General features: G+C 53.8%; 2 protein-coding genes across 6 annotated transcripts in view; one reads left to right on the plus strand and one right to left on the minus strand.

Annotated features, from left to right (window-relative positions):
- The window catches only part of nop53 (NOP53 ribosome biogenesis factor), a 33,194-nt gene extending 18,222 nt beyond the window's left edge, over window positions 1-14,972 (minus strand). Inside the window, exons 1-6 of one of the 2 annotated variants that reach the window (XM_078241857.1) lie at window positions 14,231-14,972; window positions 13,735-14,134; window positions 10,026-10,090; window positions 8,615-8,699; window positions 5,441-5,628; window positions 3,438-3,508 (exon numbers count right to left, since the gene is read on the minus strand). In XM_078241857.1, coding sequence (XP_078097983.1) covers window positions 3,438-3,508; window positions 5,441-5,628; window positions 8,615-8,699; window positions 10,026-10,090; window positions 13,735-13,928 — 603 coding nt within the window. In that variant the 5' untranslated portion in view covers window positions 13,929-14,134; window positions 14,231-14,972. The remainder of the gene's footprint in view (window positions 1-3,437; window positions 3,509-5,440; window positions 5,629-8,614; window positions 8,700-10,025; window positions 10,091-13,734; window positions 14,135-14,230) is intronic. The other variant, XM_078241858.1, reaches the window with a different exon arrangement.
- A 341-nt stretch (window positions 14,973-15,313) lies between these two features.
- Window positions 15,314-19,483, plus strand: LOC144511457 (uncharacterized). Of its 4 annotated transcripts, none has more exons than XM_078241824.1 (2): window positions 15,314-15,917; window positions 15,954-19,483. In XM_078241824.1, the coding sequence occupies exons 1-2, from the start codon at window positions 15,353-15,355 to the stop codon at window positions 17,150-17,152; spliced, it is 1,764 nt and encodes a 587-aa protein (XP_078097950.1). In that variant the 5' UTR covers window positions 15,314-15,352; the 3' UTR covers window positions 17,153-19,483. The 4 variants fall into 4 exon arrangements, with proteins under 4 accessions (XP_078097950.1, XP_078097951.1, XP_078097952.1 ...); XM_078241825.1 differs by having other exon boundaries at window positions 15,314-15,755; window positions 15,810-19,483; XM_078241826.1 differs by having other exon boundaries at window positions 15,314-15,719; window positions 15,810-19,483.
- The last annotated feature ends 1,778 nt before the right edge of the window (window positions 19,484-21,261 follow it).

Raw genomic sequence — 21,261 nt, forward strand, 5'->3', positions numbered from 1 at the left:
TCCGACATGTGGAGTTTTTTCAAGGAGCAGCTACTGCGAGTCTGTGATAGGTATGTCCCTGTCAGGCAAGGAGGAATTGGTAGGGCTAGGGAACCGTGGTGCACCAAAAAAGTTTCTTTGTTGGTTAAAAAGAAAAAGGAGGCTTATGTTCGGATGAGACGTGAGCACTCGGGTAGTGCACTAGAAAGCTTTAGATTGGCTAAGAGGGAGTTGAAGAGCGAGCTTAGAAGGGCTAAAAGGGGACATGAGAAGACTTTGGCGGATAGGGTTAAAGAGAATCCTAAGGCGTTCTATAGGTATGTCAAGAACAGAAGGTTGGTTAGGGCAAGTTTAGGGCCAGTTATAGATGGCAGAGGGAAGTTATGTGTGGAACCGGAGGAGATTGGTGAAGCATTGAACCAATATTTCTCTTCGGTGTTCACGCAAGGGGACATGAATATAGCTGAGGAGGACACTGGGTTGCAAGGGAGTAGAATAGACAGTATTACAGTTGATAAGGAGGATGTGCAGGATATTCTGGAGGGTCTGAAAATAGATAAATCCCCTGGTCCGGATGGGATTTATCCAAGGATTCTCTGGGAGGCAAGAGAAGTGATTGCAGAGCCTCTGGCTCTGATCTTCAGGTCGTCGTTGGCCTCTGGTATAGTACCAGAAGATTGGAGGTTAGCGAATGTTGTCCCATTGTTTAAGAAGGGGAACAGAGACTTCCCCGGGAATTATAGACCGGTGAGTCTCACTTCTGTTGTCGGCAAGATGTTGGAAAAAATTATAAGGGATAGGATTTATAGTTATTTGGAGAGTAATGAATTGATAGGTGATAGTCAGCATGGTTTTGTGGCAGGTAGGTCGTGCCTTACTAACCTTATTGAGTTTTTTGAGAAAGTGACCAAGGAGGTGGATGGGGGCAAGGCAGTGGACGTGGTATATATGGATTTTAGTAAGGCGTTTGATAAGGTTCACCATGGTAGGCTTCTGCAGAAAATGCAGATGTATGGGATTGGGGGTGATCTAGGAAATTGGATCAGGAATTGGCTAGCGGATAGGAAACAGAGGGTGGTGGTTGATAGTAAATATTCATCATGGAGTGCGGTTACAAGTGGTGTACCTCAGGGATCTGTTTTGGGGCCACTGCTGTTTGTAATATTTATTAATGATCTGGATGAGGGTATAGTTGGGTGGATTAGCAAATTTGCTGATGACACCAAAGTCGGTGGTGTGGTAGACAGTGAGGAAGGGTGTCGTAGTTTGCAGGAAGACTTAGACAGGTTGCAAAGTTGGGCCGAGAGGTGGCGGATGGAGTTTAATGAGGAGAAGTGTGAGGTAATTCACTTTGGTAGGAATAACAGATGTGTTGAGTATAGGGCTAACGGGAGGACTTTGAATAGTGTGGAGGAGCAGAGGGATCTAGGTGTATGTGTGCATAGATCCCTGAAAGTTGGGAATCAAGTAGATAAGGTTGTTAAGAAGGCATATGGTGTCTTGGCGTTTATTGGTAGGGGGATTGAATTTAGGAGTCGTAGCGTTATGTTGCAACTGTACACAACTCTGGTGCGGCCGCACTTGGAGTACTGTGTGCAGTTCTGGTCCCCACATTACAGGAAGGATGTGGAGGCTTTGGAGAGGGTGCAGAGGAGGTTTACCAGGATGTTGCCTGGTATGGAGGGGAGATCCTATGAGGAGAGGCGGAGGGATTTGGGATTGTTTTCGCTGGAAAGGCGGCGGCTAAGAGGGGATCTTATTGAAACATATAAGATGATTAGAGGTTTAGATAGGGTGGATAGTGATAGCCTTTTTCCTCTGATGGAGAAATCCAGCACGAGGGGGCATGGCTTTAAATTGAGGGGGGGTAGTTATAGAACCGATGTCAGGGGTAGGTTCTTTACCCAGAGGGTGGTGAGGGATTGGAATGCCCTGCCAGCATCAGTAGTAAATGCACCTAGTTTGGGGGCGTTTAAGAGATCCGTAGATAGGTTCATGGACGAAAAGAAATTGGTTTAGGTTGGAGGGTCACAGTTTTTTTTTTTAACTGGTCGGTGCAACATCGTGGGCCGAAGGGCCTGTTCTGCGCTGTAATGTTCTATGTTCTATGTTCTATAGCAGTGCTAACCACTGTGCCACCGTGCCGCCCCATTTAAGGACACAGAGTGAGGGACTGTTTAAGTCCCCATTTCAGTAGCATACCTTATTTTCTATTCTTCCTGTTAATGTAGACAAGTTCACATTTCTGCATAGTATATTCATTCTGCCAACTTTTTAAAATTTGATTTTTGTCACATGTATTAATATACTTTGAAAAGTATTGTTTCTTGCGCACGATACAAGCAAAGCATACCATTCATAGAGAAGGAAAGGAGAGGGTGCAGAATGTAGTGTTACAGTCATAGCTAGGGTGTAGAGAAAGATCAACTTAATGCGAGGTAGGTCCATTCAAAAGTCTGAAAGCAGCAGGGAAGAAGCTGTTCTTGAGTCGGTTGGTGCGTGACCTCAGACTTTTGTATCTTTTTCCTGACGGAAGAAGGCGGAAGAGAGAATGTCCGGAGGGGGGAGCGTGGGGTCCTTAATTATGCTGGCTGCGTTGCCTGAGGCAGCGGGAAGTGTAGACAGAGTCAATGGATGGGAGGCTGGTTTGCGTGATGTGCTGAATGAATTTTTTGTCCATTTAGATTTCGAAAGCATATTTTTAGTCCCTCCAGCCAAGTCAGAAACACCGGGGCAGCCGCTGTGACAGCAGAACTTTCTGGAAAACAGAGCTCTGCAGATGGTCCCGTGATGGCGGTCTGGTAGAAAACACTCCCGACAGAGGTGGTGCTCTGTACAGGGGTGTGTGCAGGATAGCGTTATGACACTATCCTGTTACGCAGCAGCAAGGGGGATAGAAAACAAACCAGCCATGACCTAATTGAATGGAGGTAAAGTTCAAGATGCTAAACGGCCTCCTCCTGTTAACACAGTATCGCAGTGCTGCAGTGACAGAGGGAGAGGCACGGTAGCACAGTGGTTAGCACTGCTGCTTCACAGCTCCAGGGACCTGGGTTCGATTCCTGGCTCGGGTCACTGTCTGTGTGGAGTTTGCACATTCTCCTCGTGTCTGCGTGGGTTTCCTCCGGGTGCTCCGGTTTCCTCCCACAGTCCAAAGATGTGTGGGTTAGGTTGATTGGCCATGCTAAAATTGCCCCTTAGTGTCCTGAGATGCGTAGGTTAGAGGGATTAGCGGGTAAAATATGTAGGGATATGGGGGTAGGGCCTGGGTGGGATTGTGGTCGGTGCAGACTCGATGGGCCGAATGGCCTCTTTCTGCACTGTAGGGTTCTATGATTCTATGAGAGAATGATGTATTGCTGTACTGAAATACTCTCTTCACTGCAGATTACCACTCAGTCGATGCAGAGTAAAATCCTCACCCAATCACAGCAATCTTATAATTCTCAGACACATACCTTCAGCCGTTTCTTCTTGGTCTGTTCTAGGAACCACGGGTCTTTGCCTTCCAGTTCCTTGTCTAGGGGACCTCGAAGTAGCAACAGACAACCATGGGTGAGTTGAGAATGTACATTACAGAGTGAAACTTCTCGATAACATAGCAACTCGCACTAAGCCTCGCTCTCTCACTCGGTACCCCAATGGTCACTGAGCAATAACTAGTGCCGGTGTGAACCACACTGACCACATGCACTCTGGTCTAATCCCTCAGCAGCCAGTGGAACAAGGGCTGATTCAGGGGACCACAGCAGTTTCTGATCAGAGAAGAAAGGGGTTCCCAATAAGAATAGTGCAGATGCTGGAAATCGGAAATTAAAATGGAAATAGCTGCAAACATTCAGCAAGACGATGGGGCAGCACAGTGGTTAGCGCTGCTGCCTCTCAGCGCCAGGGACCCGGGTTTGATTCCCAGCTTGGGTCACTGTATGTTTGGAGTTTGCATGTTCTCCCCGTGTCTGCGTGGGTTTCCTCCGGGTGCTCCGGTTTCCTCCCACACTCCAAAGATGTGCGGGTTAGGTTCATAGAATCTACAGTGCAGAAGGAGGCCATTTGGCCCATCGAGCCTGCACCGACAACAATCCCACCCAGGTCCTGTTCTATCCCTGTAACCCCACATATTTACCCTCTTAATTCCCGTGGACGGCACAGTGGTTAGCACTGCTGCTTCACAGCTCCAGGGACCTGGGTTCGATTCCCGACTTGGTCACTGTCTGTGTGGAGTTTGCACATTCTTCTCGTGTCTGCGTGGGTTTCCTCCGGGTGCTCCGGTTTCCTCCCACAGTCCAAAGATGTGCGGGTTAGGTTGATTGGCCATGCCAAAATTGCCCTTAGTGTCCTGGGATGCGTAGGTTAGAGGGATTAGTGGGTAAATATGTAAGGATATGGGGATAGGGCCTGGGTGGGATTGTGGTCGGTGCAGACTCGATGGGCCGAATGGCCTCTTTCTGTGCTGTAGGGTTTCTAAGATTCCCCCCGACATTAAGGGGCAATTTCTCATGGCCAATCAATCCAACTCGCACCTACGATTGGCCGTGCTAAATTAACCCTAGTGTCAGGGGGATTAGCAGGGTAAATACGTGGGGTTGCGGGGATAGGGCCTGGATGGAATCGTGGTCGGTGCAGACTCGATGGGCCGAATGGCCTCCTTCTGTGAAGCAGCAGTGCTAACCACTGTGCCGCCCACGGGAATTAAGAGGGTAAATATGTGGGGTTACAGGGATAGAACAGGACCTGGGTGGGATTGTTGTCGGTGCAGGCTCGATGGGCCAAATGGCCTCCTTCTGCACTGTAGATTCTATGAACCTAACCCGCACATCTTTGGAGTGTGGGAGGAAACCGGAGCACCCGGAGGAAACCCACGCAGACACAGGGAGAACGTGCAAACTCCACACAGACAGTGACCCAAGCTGGGAATCAAACCCGGGTCCCTGGCACTGAGAGGCAGCAGCACTAACCACCGTGCTGCACCATCGTACTGCTGAATGTTTGCAGCAATTTCCGTTTTAATTTCCGTTTTCCAACATCTGCACTATTCTTATTGGGAACCCCTTTCTTCTCTGGTCAGAAACTGCTGTGGTCCCCCTGCACTGCAGACCAGTGTCTGCAGTGAGAGAAACAACAGTTAATGTTTCAGATCGATGATGCGACTTTATCATCTCTGGTGAAAGTTCACTGACCCAAAATGTTAACTCCGTTTCTCTCTCCACGGGTACTTACTGACTCGCTGGGTGTTTGTTTCCCAGCAGTTTCCTGTCCTCAATCTCATTCTACCAACTCAGGCCGGGGCAGATTGAGGCGAGGTGCCAGCAGTACCCCACCATGATTCCCGCCCCGCCCCTCTAACGGTGAAAGATTTGACATCGATGAACGGTTCGGAGATTGACCGCGGGATTGGAACCGAACACCTGTACAGGTGACGGAGAATTCGGAACGTTCCAGGTGGATAAGGCTCCTCTCTTACTTGCGGTTGACCACAGGTTGTAGAAGTCCCTGGCGGGGTGGTTGTTGGGGACGAGTTTCGTCTTTACCACAGGATTCAGGAGCCTGGCATTGAGCAGTCGCTCTTTCCGGGGGATAATTCCCAAACGCTTCTCCCTTTCCGCTTTCCTTCTGAGCTTCCGACCGTTTGGAATTTGATGAGCTAAAATACTGGAGGGATCAAGTTATAAATATAAAAATTACTCACTGTTAAAAGAAATTTAGATAACAACTACAACAAAACAACAGCTCATGAGGAAGGATTCTCGTAACAAGTGAAAGGATGTTGCCGGGTCTCGAGGGCATGAGGAGAGGTTGGATAAGCTAGGATTGTTTTCACTGGAAAGACGGAGGCTGAGGGGAGACCTGATAGAGGTCTACAAAATTATGAGCGGCACAGACAGGGAGGATAGTCAGAGGCTTTTCCCCCCGGGGTAAAAAGATCAACTACAAGAGGGCACTGGTTCAAAGTGAGGGGGGAATTTAGGGGAGATGTGCGGGGAAAGTTTTTATAGAAATCATAGAATCCCTACAGTGCAGAAGGAGGCCATTCAGCCCATCGAGTCTGCACCGACCACAATCCCATCCGGGTCTCATTCCCGTAACCCGTATTTACCCTGCTAATCTACCCTGACACTAAGGGGCAATTTAGCATGGCCAATAACAGAGGGTGGTGGGAGCCTGGAACACGCTGCCAGCGGAGGTGGGGGTAGCAGGCACGTTAGCAACATTCAAGGCGTATCTTCATAGACACATCAACAGGAGGCGAACAGAGGGAAAGAAATCCCTATGGGCGCAGGCTTGCTAGGCCGAAGGGCCTGTTCCTGTGCTAAGTTTTTAAGTTAAGTTTATTTATTATTGTCACAGGTAGGCTTACATTAACACTGCAATGAAGTTACTGTGAAAATCCCCTAGTCGCCACACTCCGGCGCCTGTTCGGGTACACCGAGGGAGAATTTAGCACGCCCAATGGACCCTAACTAGCACGTCTTTCAGACTGTGGGAGGAAACCGGAGCACCCGGAGGAAACCCACACAGACATGGGAAGAACGTGCAGACTCCACACAGACAGTGACCCAAGCCGGGAACTGAACCCTGGTGCTGTGAGGCAGCAGTGCTAACCACCGTGCTGCCCCTGTATTTCTTTGTTCTAATTCTATTTCTATTCGGCCTTACTCATGTTGAAGTCTGGTGATCAGCTTGGTATGGCTCCTGCTCTGACCAAGACCGCAAGAAACTACAAAAGGTCGTGAATGCAGCCCAGTCCATCGCGCAAACCAGCCTCCCATCCATTGACTCTGTCTACACTTCCCGCTGCCTCGGCAAAGCAGCTAGCATAATTAAGGACCCCACACACCCCGGACATTCTCTCTTCCACCTTCTTCCATCAGGAAAGAGTTACAAAAGTCTGACATCACGCACCAACCGACTCACGAACAGCTTCTTCCCTGCTGCCATCAGACTTTTGAATGGACCTACCTTGCATTAAGTTGATCTTTCTCTACACCCTAGCTATGACTGTAACACTACATTCTGCACTCTCTCCTTTCCTTCTCCCTTGTGTACTTTATGAACAGTATACTTTGTCTGCATAGCGCGCAAGAAACAATACTTTTCACTGCATCTCAATACATGTCAATATTAAATCAGATCAGATTGAGGGAAACAGGGACATGTGTTGGATCATGTTTTTCCTGGGTCTAAACGTGTCAGTACCCCGGTACAATGACGGTTAGTGCTAAACATATACCACCCACAGATAACAACAATCTACAGAAAAAAATTGTACATAACCTTTCTTAGGAATGCTAAAAAACAAACCCAAATATTGCTACAGTTACTAATACCATGCACCCCGTCTCAACCAGCACTGCACCCAGTGTTATACAATGACAGACCCATCCCCAACAGTACTGCACCCAGTGTTATACAGTGACAGACCCGTCCCCACCAGTACTGTACCCCAGTGTTATAGTGACAGACCCATCCCCACCAGTACTGTACCCCAGTGTTATACAGTGACAGACCCGTCTCCATAAGACCATAAGACATAGGAGCGGAAGTAAGGCCATTCGGCCCATCGAGTCCACTCCACCATTCAATCATGGTTGATTTCAACTCCATTTACCCGCTCTCTCCCCATAGCCCTTAATTCCTCGAGAAATCAAGAATTTATCAATTTCTGTCTTGAAGACGCTCAACGTCTCGGCCTCCACAGCCCTCTGTGGCAATGAATTCCACAGACCCACCACTCTCTGGCTGAAGAAATTTCTCCTCATCTCTGTTCTAAAGTGACTCCCTTTTATTCTAAGGCTGTGCCCCCGCGTCCTAGTCTCCCCTGTTAATGGAAACAACTTCCCTACGTCCATCCTATCTAAGCCGTTCATTATCTTGTAAGTTTCTATCAGATCTCCCCTCAACCTCCTAAACTCCAATGAATATAATCCCACGATCCTCAGACGTTCATCGTATGTCAGGCCTACCATTCCTGGGATCATCCGTGTGAATCTCCGCTGGACCCGCTCCAGTATGTCCTTCCTGAGGTGTGGGGCCCAAAATTGCTCACAGTACTCCAAATGGTGCCTAACCAGTGCTTTATAAAGCCTCAGAAGTACATCCCTGCTTTTGTATTCCACCAGTACTGTACCCAGTGTTATACAGTGACAGACCCATCCCCACCAGTACTGTACCCCAGTGTTATAGTGACAGACCCATCCCCACCAGTACTGTACCCCAGTGTTATACAGTGACAGACCCGTCTCCACCAGTACTGTACCCCAGTGTTATACAGTGACAGACCTGTCCCCACCAGTACTGTACCCCAGTGTTACAGTGACAGACCCGTCTCCACCAGTACTGTACCCCAGTGTTACAGTGACAGACCCGTCTCCACCAGTACTGTACCCCAGTGTTATACAGTGACAGACCCGTCCCCACCAGTACTGCACCCCAGTGTTATATAGCAACAGTATTGTAACACCCCCCCACCCAACTTTTAACCCACACCCTGGCAGTTCTGTGCCCAGTATGATATATAAACATACAAACTGAGAATCCTCGGCTCTGTAAGGATTATCTGTATCACATCACTGTTTATAAAAGACAGATTTCCGTGTATTTTAGTAAAATCCAACACAAGCTGATGTCAGATACTTACTCTTTAGGAGCTGGAACCTTGGAGTCAGATTGTAGAATCAGGTCGATTCTCAGTGGCTTCAATTTTCCTTTATTGTGGAGCAGATCTACAGAAACAATCAAACATTTATCTCCCCGTACAGATAAAGAATTTAAAAATCCAGCAATGAAGCACCCCCTGCCCCCCCTAAACCCGGTCCGATACACACGCCACACCCACCACGTGATCATGTGCACATCGTCTGTTGATGTGATGCTGGTTGAGGGATGAACATCAGCGCAGTTCGCCCAGAACTCTCTCACACTTCTTCTTAACTCGTGGCCATCTATCTTTTCTTACACCTACACGAGAGCGCGGATGGGACGTGTAACTCTGGCAGTGCCGCTCACCCTCAGTCCTGCACCTGTATTACACGCTCAAGTCAGGGGTTAGCACTGCTGCCTCAGAGCGCCAGGGACCCGGGTTCGATTCCCGGCTTGGGTCACTGTCTGTGTGGAGTTTGCACATTCTCCCCGAGTCTGCGTGGGTTTCCTCCGGGTGCTCCGGTTTCCACCCACAGTCCGAAAGATGTGCGGGTTAGGGTGCATTGGCCGTGCTAAATTCTCCCTCAGTGTAAGCGAACAATGTGGCAAATTTTCACAATAACTTCATTGCAGTATTAATGTAAGCCTACTAATAAATAAACTTAAACTAACAGGAAACCTGTTTTTGAGCGAAGATTACAGAATCTATAATTAAACATCCCAAGAGGCTTCACAAGGGTGTTATTAAATAAAGTTGCTCAGTGGATGGCACTGCTGTCTCACAGCGCCAGGGACCTGAGTTCGATTCCCGGCTTGAGTCGCTGTCTGTGCGGAGTCTGCACGTTCTCCCCGTGTCTGCGTGGGTTTCCTCCCACAGTCTGAAAGACGGGCTGGTTAGGTGCTAAATTCTCCCTCAGTGTACCCGAACAGGTGCTGGAGTGTGGCGCCTAGGGGATTTTCACAGTAACTTCACTGCAGTGTTAATGTCAGTCTCCGTGCGACAGTAATTAATTAATAAATAAAAGTATAAAGCCACCTGACCTTCTGGCACAGGAGACAAGTGTACTACCCATAGGACCAGAGCAAAACCCATCGCCACACGGCTACGTAACAGCAGCAGTGACAACCTAAAGGTTTCTGGGGCATTTCCAACTCAGTAAGGAGTCTAACAACACCAGGTTAAAGTCCAACAGGTTTATTTGGTAGCAAACGCCACTAGCTTTCGGAGCGCTGCTCCTTCGTCAGATGGAGTGGAGGACGAAGGAGCAGCGCTCCGAAAGCAAGTGGCATTTGCTACCAAATAAACCTGTTGGACTTTAACCTGGTGTTGTGAGACTCCTTACTGAGTTTACCCCAGTCCAACGCCGGCATCTCCACATCATTTCCAACTGCCAGTGGACGTTTCTCACCTTTCACTTCATCGCCAGTATCAACGAAGAACAGGTTTTCATCCGGCTTTTCAGACACAAGGCCGCTGAAAAGGAGGGCAGAATTAGGAGACAAATCACAACCAGTTTGGTACAGGAGAATCTTAACACATCACAGCCGCAAGATTCTTCATTTAATTGACCTCATGCAGTGTTACTGAGAGTCTACCGAGGACCATCCCATCAATGGACCCAAGTCACTGTCCAAGGAGCCCTTGTGGCACAGTGGGCAGCGCCCCTACAGCGGGACCAGAAGCTCTGGGCTCAAGTCCAACATCAGGACTTGTTGGCCACAGAAGGAGCGATCAAGGTGCAGGTAACCAGCTTGAAAGTCCCTCCACCATCCCTCAGAGTTAAAGAAAAGTCTGGGTGTGACGCTGCGCTAAATAAACAATCCGCACACTCCCCACATGATTAAGTCGTGAACATTCACCCTCCAGGGTGTGCCCCCCGCGCCCCCCAAAGTTTGACTGACCTCAATATGTACACATTATAATCAAATCAATTTAGCAATTGACTCGGGTCAATTTTGCGTGCGAGGAGTTTAGTGTGTTTGGGGGGAGGGGGTTAGTGCGTTTTTTATGGGGGGGGCGGTGATTGTTTTTTTTAGTGCGCGTGGGGGTTAGTGTGTGTGTGAGGGGATTTCTTTTGGGGGAAGAGTCTCTGTGTGGGGTACTCAATGTTTGGGGTTTTTTGAGGGGTCTTTGTGTGTTTTTTGGGGGGTGATTAATTTTTTGAGTGTGAGAGAGGTTTTTTTTGGGGGGGGGGTAAGAGTCTCAGTGTTGGGGGGGGTGGAGAAATTGTGCGTGTGAGAGTAAGAAGTCTCACAGCAGCAGGTTAAAGTCCAACAGGTTCATTTGGAATTAACCTGGTGTTGTGAGACTTCTTACTTACTGTGCCCACCCCAGTCCAACGCCGGCATCTCCACGTCATGTATGAGTGTGTGTGAGTAGCTATGTCAGTTGCATGTGCCTGTCCCCGTCTGTGTGTCTCTATCTGTGAGGGGTGGGGGGGGGGGTGTTATTTGGGAGGGTTAGTGTTTTTTGGGAAGGGTTGGGGAGGGGGTATTAGTGTGTTATATTTGGGGGGGGGGGTTGTGTGTGTGGGGAGGGGTTGTGTTACTTTTGTGGGGTTTGGGGATATTAGTGTTATAGTGGGGGTGATTGTTTTGGGGGAGTTAGTGTGTGGGGGGTATATGGGGTGTTGGGGGTATGTGTGTGTTTTATTTGGGGGTGTTATATTTGGCAGGGGTTGATTGTTTTGGGGGGGTTGGGAGGGGGTATTAGTTTTATAGGGGGGGTTACATTGGGGGAGTGATTGTTTTGTGCGGGTAAGTGTGTGGGGGGGTTGCAAGGGGGTATATGGGGGTGAGGTTGGTGTTATATTGGGGGGGGTTAGTGTGTGGGGTGTTATATTGGCCACCCGGGGTGGGGTGTGGGGGTATATGGGGGGGTTGGTGTTACATTGTGGGGGGGGGGGTGAGGTATATGCTATATTTGGGGGTGTGGGTGATTGTTTTGGGGGGCTAGTGTGTGGCGGAGGTTAAATTAGGGTGTAGGGGTATATTGGGGGTTAGTGTGTGGGGGGATATTTTGGGGGGTTGGGAGTGGGTATAGGTATGTTTTATTAGGGAGGGTGATCGTTTTGGGGGGGGTATGGGTGAGTTATATTGGGAAGGGGTGCATGGGGGGGGTTGGTGCTATATTGGGGGGGTTAGTGTGTGAGAGGATGATATTGAGTGGGGGGGGGGTGTGAGGTTATTTTGGGAGGTGTGGGGGGGTATATGGGGGTGGGTGCTCTAATGGGCGGTGGGGGGGGGGCTAGTGTGAGTGGGGGAGGTGTTATATTGGGGATGGGGGAAAGATTGGGGGTATGGGTGATTGTTTTGAGGGTTAGTGTGTGTGGGGGGGGATCATAGAACATAGAAAAATACAGCACAAACAGGCCCATCGGCCCACAAGTTGCACCGGTCGTGTCCCTACCTACCTAGGCTATATATAGGCTTACCTATAACCCTCAATCCTATTAAGTCCCATGTACTCATCCAGAAGTCTCTTAAAAGACCCTATCGGGTTCGCCTCCACCATCACTGACGGCAGCCGATTCCACTCACCCACCACCCTCTGTGTGAAAAACTTACCCCTGACATCTCCCCTGTACATACCCCCCAGCACCTTAAACCTGTGTCCGCTCGTCGGGGGCGTGGGGGGGGGGGATCATATCGGGGGGGTGTGGGGGGATCATATCGGGGGTGCGGGGATCATATCGGGGGGGTGTGTGGGGGGATCATATCGGGGGGGTGTGGGGGGATCATATCGGGGGGGTGTGGGGGGATCATATCGGGGGGGTGTGGGGGGGATCATATCGGGGGGGGGGGATCATATCGGGGGGGGGTGTGGGGGGGGGATCATATCGGGGGGGGTGTGGGGGGGGATCATATCGGGGGGGGTGTGGGGGGGGATCATATCGGGGGGGTGTGGGGGGGGATCATATCGGGGGGGTGTGGGGGGGGATCATATCGGGGGGGTGTGGGGGGGGATCATATCGGGGGGGTGTGGGGGGGGATCATATCGGGGGGGTGTGGGGGGGGATCATATCGGGGGGGTGTGGGGGGGGATCATATCGGGGGGGTGTGGGGGGGGATCATATCGGGGGGGTGTGGGGGGGGATCATATCGGGGGGGTGTGGGGGGGGATCATATCGGGGGGGTGTGGGGGGGATCATATCGGGGGTGTGTGGGGGGATCATATCGGGGGTGGGTGTGGGGGGATCATATCAGGGGGGTGTGGGGGGGATCATATCAGGGGGGTGTGGGGGGGATCATATCGGGGGGATCATATCGGGGGGGTGTGGGGGGGATCATATCGCGGGGGTGTGGGGGGATCATATCGGGGGTGGGTGTGGGGGGATCATATCAGGGGGGTGTGGGGGGGATCATATCAGGGGGGTGTGGGGGGGATCATATCGGGGGGATCATATCGGGGGGGTGTGGGGGGGATCATATCGCGGGGGTGTGGGGGGGATCATATTGGGGGTGCGGGGGAGGGGATTTCAGGGGGGTGTTTTTCCAGGGGGGGTTTCCAGGGGGGGTGTTTCCGGGGGGATGTTTCTGGGGGGGGGGGGGGGGTGTTTCCGGGGGGCGGGGGGGGGGGGAGGTTTCGGGGGGGGGGGGGTGTTTCGGGGGGGGGGGGGGGGGGCGTTTCCAGGGGGGGGGTTCCAGGGGAGGGGGGGTTTCCGGGGGGGGGGTTTCCGGGGGGGGGGGTTTCCGGGGGGGGGGGTTTCCGGGGGGGGGGGTTTCCGGGGGGGGGGGTTTCCGGGGGGGGGGTTTCCGGGGGGGGGGGGTTTCCGGGGGGGGGGGGGGGTTCCCGGGGGGGGGGGGGGGTTTCCGGGGGGGGGGGTTCCGGGGGGGGGGGGGTTCCGGGGGGGGGGGTTCCGGGGGGGGGGGTTTCCAGGGGGGGGGGGTTCCAGGGGAGGGGGGTTCCGGGGGGGGGGGGGTTCCCAGGGGGGGGGGGGTTTCCAGGGGGGGGGGGGTTTCCAGGGGGGGGGGGGGTTCCAGGGGAGGGGGGTTCCGGGGGGGGGGTTCCGGGGGGGGGTTTCCAGGGGGGGGGGGGGTTCCAGGGGAGGGGGGTTCCAGGGGAGGGGGGTTCCGGGGGGGGGGTTCCGGGGGGGGGGGGCCGCTGGCCTCACTCACCCCACCGCGCGCTCCTGCAGCCTCACATCCTCCAGAAACTCCTCCACCTCCGCGATGTCGCTGTGTTTGCTCCAGCTTTTCTTCTTGTTCTTGTTCAGGCGCCGGCGGCGCTGCTGCTGCCCGGGGCGGGGGCGCAGGGCGGCTCGGAGCGGCAGAAAGGCCGAGGCCTGATCCGGGCCCAGAGCGGCCGCCATGACAGAGAGAGAGCGTGGGCCCCGGTCCGCAGATTCACCACAGCGGGTAACAGCTCCCGCAGCGGCCCGGACACCGTCCCCGCGGCCCCGCACTCACTAAATACACCCGATATTTCTCACACCCACCACCCGCTCCCCAATCGAGAGGTTTAATATTCATATTCGCACTTTCCAGCTCCGGCTCCAGCCTCCCAAACCAGCGCCACCTCCCGGCTCCAGCCTCCCAAACTAGCGCCACCTCCCGGCTCCAGCCTCCCAAACCAGCGCCACCTCCCGGCTCCAGCCTCCCAAACTAGCGCCACCTCCCGGCTCCAGCCTCCCAAACCAGCGCCACCTCCCGGCTCCAGCCTCCCAAACCAGCGCCACCTCCCGGCTCCAGCCTCCCAAAGCAGCGCCACCTCCCGGCTCCAACCTCCCAAACCAGCGCCACCTCCCGGCTCCAGCCTCCCAAACCAGCGCCACCTCCCGGCTCCAGCCTCCCAAACCAGCGCCACCTCCCGGCTCCAGCCTCCCAAACTAGCGCCACCTCCCGGCTCCAGCCTCCCAAACCAGCGCCACCTCCCGGCTCCAGCCTCCCAAACTAGCGCCACCTCCCGGCTCCAGCCTCCCAAACCAGCGCCACCTCCCGGCTCCAGCCTCCCAAACTAGCGCCACCTCCCGGCTCCAGCCTCCCAAACTAGCGCCACCTCCCGGCTCCAACCTCCCAAAGCAGCGCCACCTCCCGGCTCCAGCCTCCCAAAGCAGCGCCGCCTCCCGGCTCCCAAAGCAGCGCCGCCTCCCGGCTCCCAAAGCAGCGCCACCTCCCGGCTCCCAAAGCAGCGCCGCCTCCCGGCTCCAGCCTCCCAAAGCAGCGCCACCTCCCGGCTCCAACCTCCCAAACCAGCGCCACCTCCCGGCTCCAACCTCCCAAGGCAGCGCCACCTCCCGGCTCCAACCTCCCAAGGCAGCGCCACCTCCCGGCTCCAACCTCCCAAGGCAGCGCCACCTCCCGGCTCCAGCCTCCCAACCCAGCGCCACCTCCCGGCTCCAACCTCCCAAAGCAGCGCCACCTCCCGGCTCCAGCCTCCCAAACTAGCGCCACCTCCCGGCTCCAACCTCCCAAACCAGCGCCACCTCCCGGCTCCCAAAGCAGCGCCACCTCCCGGCTCCAGCCTCCCACAGCAGCGCCGCCTCCCGGGGGCGGGGTTGAGCGGGGAAGATGGCGGGTGCTTCAATTGGGCGGGAGGAGCTGGATGGGAGGATGTTGTGTTGTGTGACAGAGGGGCTCCCGGTGAAAGCAGGCGGCTGGGAGTGGAAACTCTGATGTTTATCCCACTGCAGGCCGGGCCTGAGGGGGTGAAGGGAGGTTTGGGTGAGGGGGGTGGGCGGGGGGTCTGTGAGGGGGCAGCGCGGGCTCAGCGAAGCCCTGGGCCCACCGCCCCAGGATGGGCATCATCCACCCCATGCTGCTGCACCCACGGGTGGTGGAGGAAATGTACACGGGAAGGCCGCAGCGGGGAGCTGGGCCGCTGCTGCTGGCGGCACCACCGCAGCACCGAGGGGTGCCAGCCGATGCCAACCAGGGGGCAGCACAGGACCCCTGGGCACCACGGGGTCAGAGGGCACCACAAGGTCAGGGGACACCACGAGGCCAGAGAGCATCATTAGGTCAGGGGGCACCGCGAGGTCAGAGAGCATCGTTAGGTCGGGGGGCGCTGCAAGGTCAGAGAGCATTGTTAGGTCAGGGGGCACCGCAAGGTCACAGAGCATCGTTAGGTCAGGGGGCGCCACGAGGTCAGAGAGCATCATTAGGTCAGGGGGTGCCACGAGGTCAGAGAGCATCGTTAGGTCAGGGGGCGCCGCGAGGTCAGGGGGCACTGCAAGACCAGACAACACCGCAAGGTCAGGGGGCACCACAAGGTCAGAGAGCAGTGAAAAGTCAGGGAGCATCGCAAGGTCAAGGGACTCAACGAGGCCAGAGAGCATCACTAGGTCAAGGGGCACCGCAAGGTCAGAGAGCATCGCTACGTCAGGGGGCACCGCAAGACCCGGCAATGCCGCAAGGCTGCTCGCAGCAACGGGACCCGGCCCCTGCCGCCACAGAGCAAGAGCCACCGCGAGACCCAGTGGACCGGCAGGAGAAAGCGACGGGCAAACAGAAGGCACCGAGGCGACCCAGGATCTTCAAAACCCGCCTGAACTACCTGCAGATGTCGGAGAGGCAGTGCCAGAGGAGACTCCGCCTCTCCAGGGAGACCGTCACCGAGCTGTGTGCCATGATGCAGGATGACCTGCGTCCAATGGGATTCAGTGGCCACCCCATGCCCGTGGCGCTCAAACTTACCGCTACCCTCAACTTCTACGCCTCCGGATCCTTCCAAGGGTCCACGGGTGAACTGTGCGGAATATCGCAGGCCGCGGCGCACCGCTGCATAAAGGAGGTGACCAACGCGTTGTTCAAGAGGGCCGGTGAGTTTATCCAATACCACACGGACCCCGAGAGCCAGGCTGAGAGGTCAGCGGGATTTGGTGCCATTGCTGGCTTCCCGCAAGTGCAGGGCGTCATCGATTGCACGCACGTGGCTATCCGTGCTCCGTCCGAACAGCCTGCAGCGTACATCAACAAGGAGGGATTTTATTCTATCAGCGTTCAACTGGTGTGTGACCACAGAAGGCAGATTCTACAGGTCTGTGCCCGATTCCCAGGCAGCACCAACAATGCTTATATCCTTCAGAATTCCCAGGTACCGAACTTGTTCCAGCTGCAACCACAGCTGGAGGGCTGGATCCTCGGTGGCAGGAGTTACCCCCTCCGGACTTGGCTGCTGACGCCAGTCAGGAGGCCCTGCACGAAGGCAGAGCGACGGTACAATTCCAGTCATAGCTCCACAAGGACGGCGATCAGGCAGACAATAGGCTTGCTGAAGAGGCGATTCCATTGCCTGGACCGCTCCAGGGGCGCTCTGAAGTACGACCCAACAAAAGTCTCGCAGATTGCCGTGGTCTGCTGCGCCTTACACAACCTGGCGCAGCAGCGGGGCGAGACCCTGCACCCAGAGGGGGCCGAGGAGACGGATTCCTCGTCGGACGAGGGAGAAGCAGAAACGTCCTCGGACGAGGACGGTGGAGGAGAGAAGGCGGAGCGGCAGGGCGAGCGGGAACACCCATCCTCGGAAGAGGCCAGAGGTCTGGAAGCCCGCGAAGACCTGATTCGCAGCCGCTTCCGGGATCCATTACCCCTGTGATGGGAGAACGCCCTCCAATGTGCCTAATGCCACATGTCATGGAACGATTCTGACCCCAGAACCCACCCTCTGGGTTTTCGCCGCTCCATTACCCAGGCAGAGCTGAATTCTATTCCAGCAGCACCTTGTGTGTGAGGATCTGAGACCCATTCATGAAGATTCATCGCTTGAAGAAAGGACATAGGAATGATGATGCATTGTTTAGTCATAAACCAGCAATATCTGATCTTTTAAACAGCTATTCGGCCCTGGTGTGCACTCTTCAGTGCCTTTCCTTGCTGCATTGAGGTGTGTCCCCAGCCTCTGTGACTGAGCTGGTAGCAGGTGGCTGATCTCAATGCCTGGTGGCCTGTATTGACTGCAGTGGCCATCCTCGGGGGGGCCCCTGGCTCACGGGCCAGAGTAAACGGAGAGACTTTTACACCGCTGTTGATGCCCCCTATGTGGCTGCTTCCTCTGGGGGCATTCGGCTCACTGTCAGAGGGGGCTGGGGAGCTCCTGTCCACCGTGGGAGTGCCCTGAGAGGCGCTTCAGAGTACAGTTCCTGCCGTCCGCAGACAGAGGGGCATCTGGAGGTGCACCAGCCGCCTCTCACTCGGCCACAGTGACATTCCCCACTCACTCCCAGAATCCACTGACCGGTTTACTGGATCCGACTCTCTGTGACAGTCACCAACCTCTCCAGGAAGGAAGCCGTCTCCTCATACGCCTCAGCAGCGACCGAACTCCTCACCTGGATGGATTCCATCATTGGCGGGCGGCACGGCGACTCAGCGGTTAGCGCCAGGGACCCAGGTTCGATTCCTGGCTTGGGTCGCTGTCTGTGTGGAGTTTGCACGTTCTCCCCGTGTCTGCGTGAGTTTCCTCCGGGAGCTCCGGTTTCCTCCCACAGTCCAAAAGACATGCTGGTTAGGGTGCATTGGCCATGCTAAATTCTCCCTCAGTGTACCCGAATAGGAGTGTGGCGACTAGGGGATTTTCACAGTAACTTCATTGCAGTGTTAATGTAAGCCTTACTTGGGACTAACAAATAAACTTTAAAACTGTCTGTGTGGAGTTTGCACGTTCTCCCCGTGTCTGTGTGGGTTTCCTCCGGGTGCTCCGGTTTCCTCCCACAGTCTGAAAGACGTGCTGGTTAGGGTGCATCGGCCGTGCTAAATTCTCCCTCAGTGTACCCGAACAGGCGCCAGAGTGTGGCAACTAGGGGATTTTCACAGTAACTTCATCACAGTGTTAATGTAAGCCTCCTCGTGACGCTAACAAATAAACCTTAAGCTTCAATCTCTGCTCAAAGTCTGGGCACTCTGCCACATTGTCCCCTGCTCGTTGCTGCCACTCCAGGTAACTAAGTGTGACCGTCTGCAGCGTCGGCCGGTGCTCCACCAGCCCTCTGACTCTCAGTGACTCCGAGCTGTCACAGCCTCAGTCAGCCACACCTACGTTTCAGTGAGGAGCTCGTTAGAGTCATAGAGTCACAGAGGTTTACAGCATGGAAACAGGCCCTTCGGCCCAACTTGTCTGTGCCGCCCTTTTTTTTTTAAACCCCTAAGCTAATCCCAATTGCCCGCATTTGGCCCATATCCCTCTATACCCATCTTACCCATGTAACTGTCCAAATGCTTTTTAAAAGACAAAATTGTACCCGCCTCTACTACTACCTCTGGCAGCTCGTTCCAGACACTCACCACCCTCTGTGTGAAAAAATTGCCCCTCTGGACCCTTCTGTATCTCTCCCCTCTCACCTTAAACCTATGCCCTCTAGTTTAAGACTCCCCTACCTTTGGGAAAAGATATTGACTATCGAGCTGATCTGTGCCCCTCATTATTTTATAGACCTCTATAAGATCACCCCTCAGCCTTCTACGCTCCAGAGAAAAAAGTCCCAGTCTATCCAGCCTCTCCTTATAACTCAATCCATCAAGTCCCGGTAGCATTCTAGTAAATCTTTTCTGCACTCTTTCTAGTTTAATAATATCCTTTCTATAATAGGGTGAGCAGAACTGTACACAGTATTCCAAGTATGGCCTTACCAATGTCTTGTACAACTTCAACAAGACGTCCCAACTCCTGTATTCAATGTTCTGACCAATGAAACCAAGCATGCCGAATGCCTTCTTCACCACTCTGTCCACCTGTGACTCCACTTTCAAGGAGCTACCTCTAGATCTCTTTGTTCTGTAACTCTCCCCAACACCCTACCATTCACTGAGTAAGTCCTGCCCTGGTTCAATCTACCAAAATGCATCACCTCACATTTGTCTAAATTAAACTCCAGATTAAACTGAGGATGACCCGCAAGCTAATTCACAAGAGGGAATCCCCTGATGCCATTTACACCTGTGCTGTGGTGGGGGCGGTGAGAGTGGGAGTGGGAGGGGGGGGGGGGGGGGAGTGGTCAGAGGAAAGGTGTAATGCTGAACACTCTGAAATGTGGCCAATTACTCCCTCATAGATTTGATTTATTATTGTCACATGTATTAACATACAGTGAAAAGTATTGTTTCTTGCGCGCTATACAGACAAAGCATACCGTTCATAGAGAAGGAAAGGAGAGGGTGCAGAATGTAGTGTTACAGTCATAGCTAGGGTGTAGAGAAAGATCAACTCAATGCGAGGTAGGTCCATTCAAAGGTCTGATGGCAGCAGGGAAGAAGCTGTTCTTGAGTCGGTCGGTAGGTGACCTCAGACTTTTGTATCTTTTTCCCGACGGAAGAAGGTGGAAGAGAGAATGTCACAGGAGGCCTGAAGATCTCGAGAGAGAATAAAACCAATCAGTTCCTCCTTCCCTCTGAACATCGGCTCCCATCCATGTGGGGTAGCATTGCTTCCTTCCTGCTGAGAGCAGTCATAGAGATATGGTGGCACAGTGGGTTCGCACTGCTGCCTCACAGCGCCAGGGACCCGGGTTCGATTCCCGGCTCGGGTCACTGTCTGTGTGGAGTTTGCACGTTCTCCCCGTGTCTGCGTGGGTTTCCCCCGGGTGCTCCGGTTTCCTCCCACAGTGCGAAAGACGTGCTGGTTAGGGTGCATTGGCCGTGCTAAATTCTCCCTCGGTGTACCCGAACAGGTGCCGGAGTGTGGCGACTAGGGGATTTTCAGAGTAACTTCATTGCAGTGTTAATGTAAATCTTACTTCTGACATTAATAAATAAACAAACACTCCAAAGATGTGTGGGTTAGGTTGATTGGCCGTGCTAATTCACAAGAGGGAATCCCCTGAGGCCATTTACACCTGTGCTGTGTTGGTGGGGGTGGGGGGAGGGGGGGGGTGGGGGGACTAGCTAGGGTAATTGCATGTTGCAAGGATAGGGCCTGGGTGGGATTGTGGTCGGTGCAGACTCGATGGGCCAAAAGGCCGCCTCCTGCACTGTAGGGATTCTGTGATCTTGGGACACGAAGGGACAATTTAGCTTGGTCGGTCCACCCAGCTGACATATCTTTGGAAAGATCTCTCCAAAGATGTGCAGGTTAGGCAGAGTGGCCGTCTATGTGAAGATGAGCAGGGATCTGCACCTCACTTTGTTCCACCCCCATAACAATGGCCGACTTTGTCCTTTCAGCTGATCTGCTACAGCCACCCTCATCCCTGCCTTTGCCACCTCGAGACTCGACTATTCCAACTCATTCCTGGCCGCAATCCCGTTTATGACCTCCATAACCCTGACTTGTTATAAAGCTCTCCTGCTGCTGTCTGAACTCCCACCAATGGTATGTTAGCCTTCATTGCGAGAGGTTTCGAGTACAGGAGCAGGGATGTGTTGTTGCAATTGTACAGGGCCTTGGTGAGGCCACACCTAGAGTATTGTGTGCAGTTTTGATCTCCTTTCCTGAGGAAGGATGTTCTTGCTCTTGAGGGAGTGCAGCGAAGGTTTACCAGGCTGATTCCGGGGTTGGTGGGACTGATGTATGAGGAGAGATTGACCAGGTTAGGATTGTTTTCACTGGAGTTCAGACGAATGAGGAGGCATCTCATCGAGATTTATAAAATTCTAACAGGACTAGACAGGGCAGGTGCAGGGAGGATGTTCCCGATGGTGGGGGGAGTCCAGAACCAGGGGTCACAGTCTGAGGATTCGGGGTAGACCATTTAGGACGGAGGTGAAGAGACA

This window comes from Mustelus asterias, chromosome 24, assembly GCF_964213995.1.
Source record: "Mustelus asterias chromosome 24, sMusAst1.hap1.1, whole genome shotgun sequence".
Taxonomy (NCBI): domain Eukaryota; kingdom Metazoa; phylum Chordata; class Chondrichthyes; order Carcharhiniformes; family Triakidae; genus Mustelus; species Mustelus asterias.

Excerpts from the sequence above, each read along its gene's own strand:
- LOC144511457 (XM_078241823.1), top strand. The coding sequence starts at position 15,353 with ATGGGCATCATCCACCCCATGCTGCTGCACCCACGGGTGGTGGAGGAA.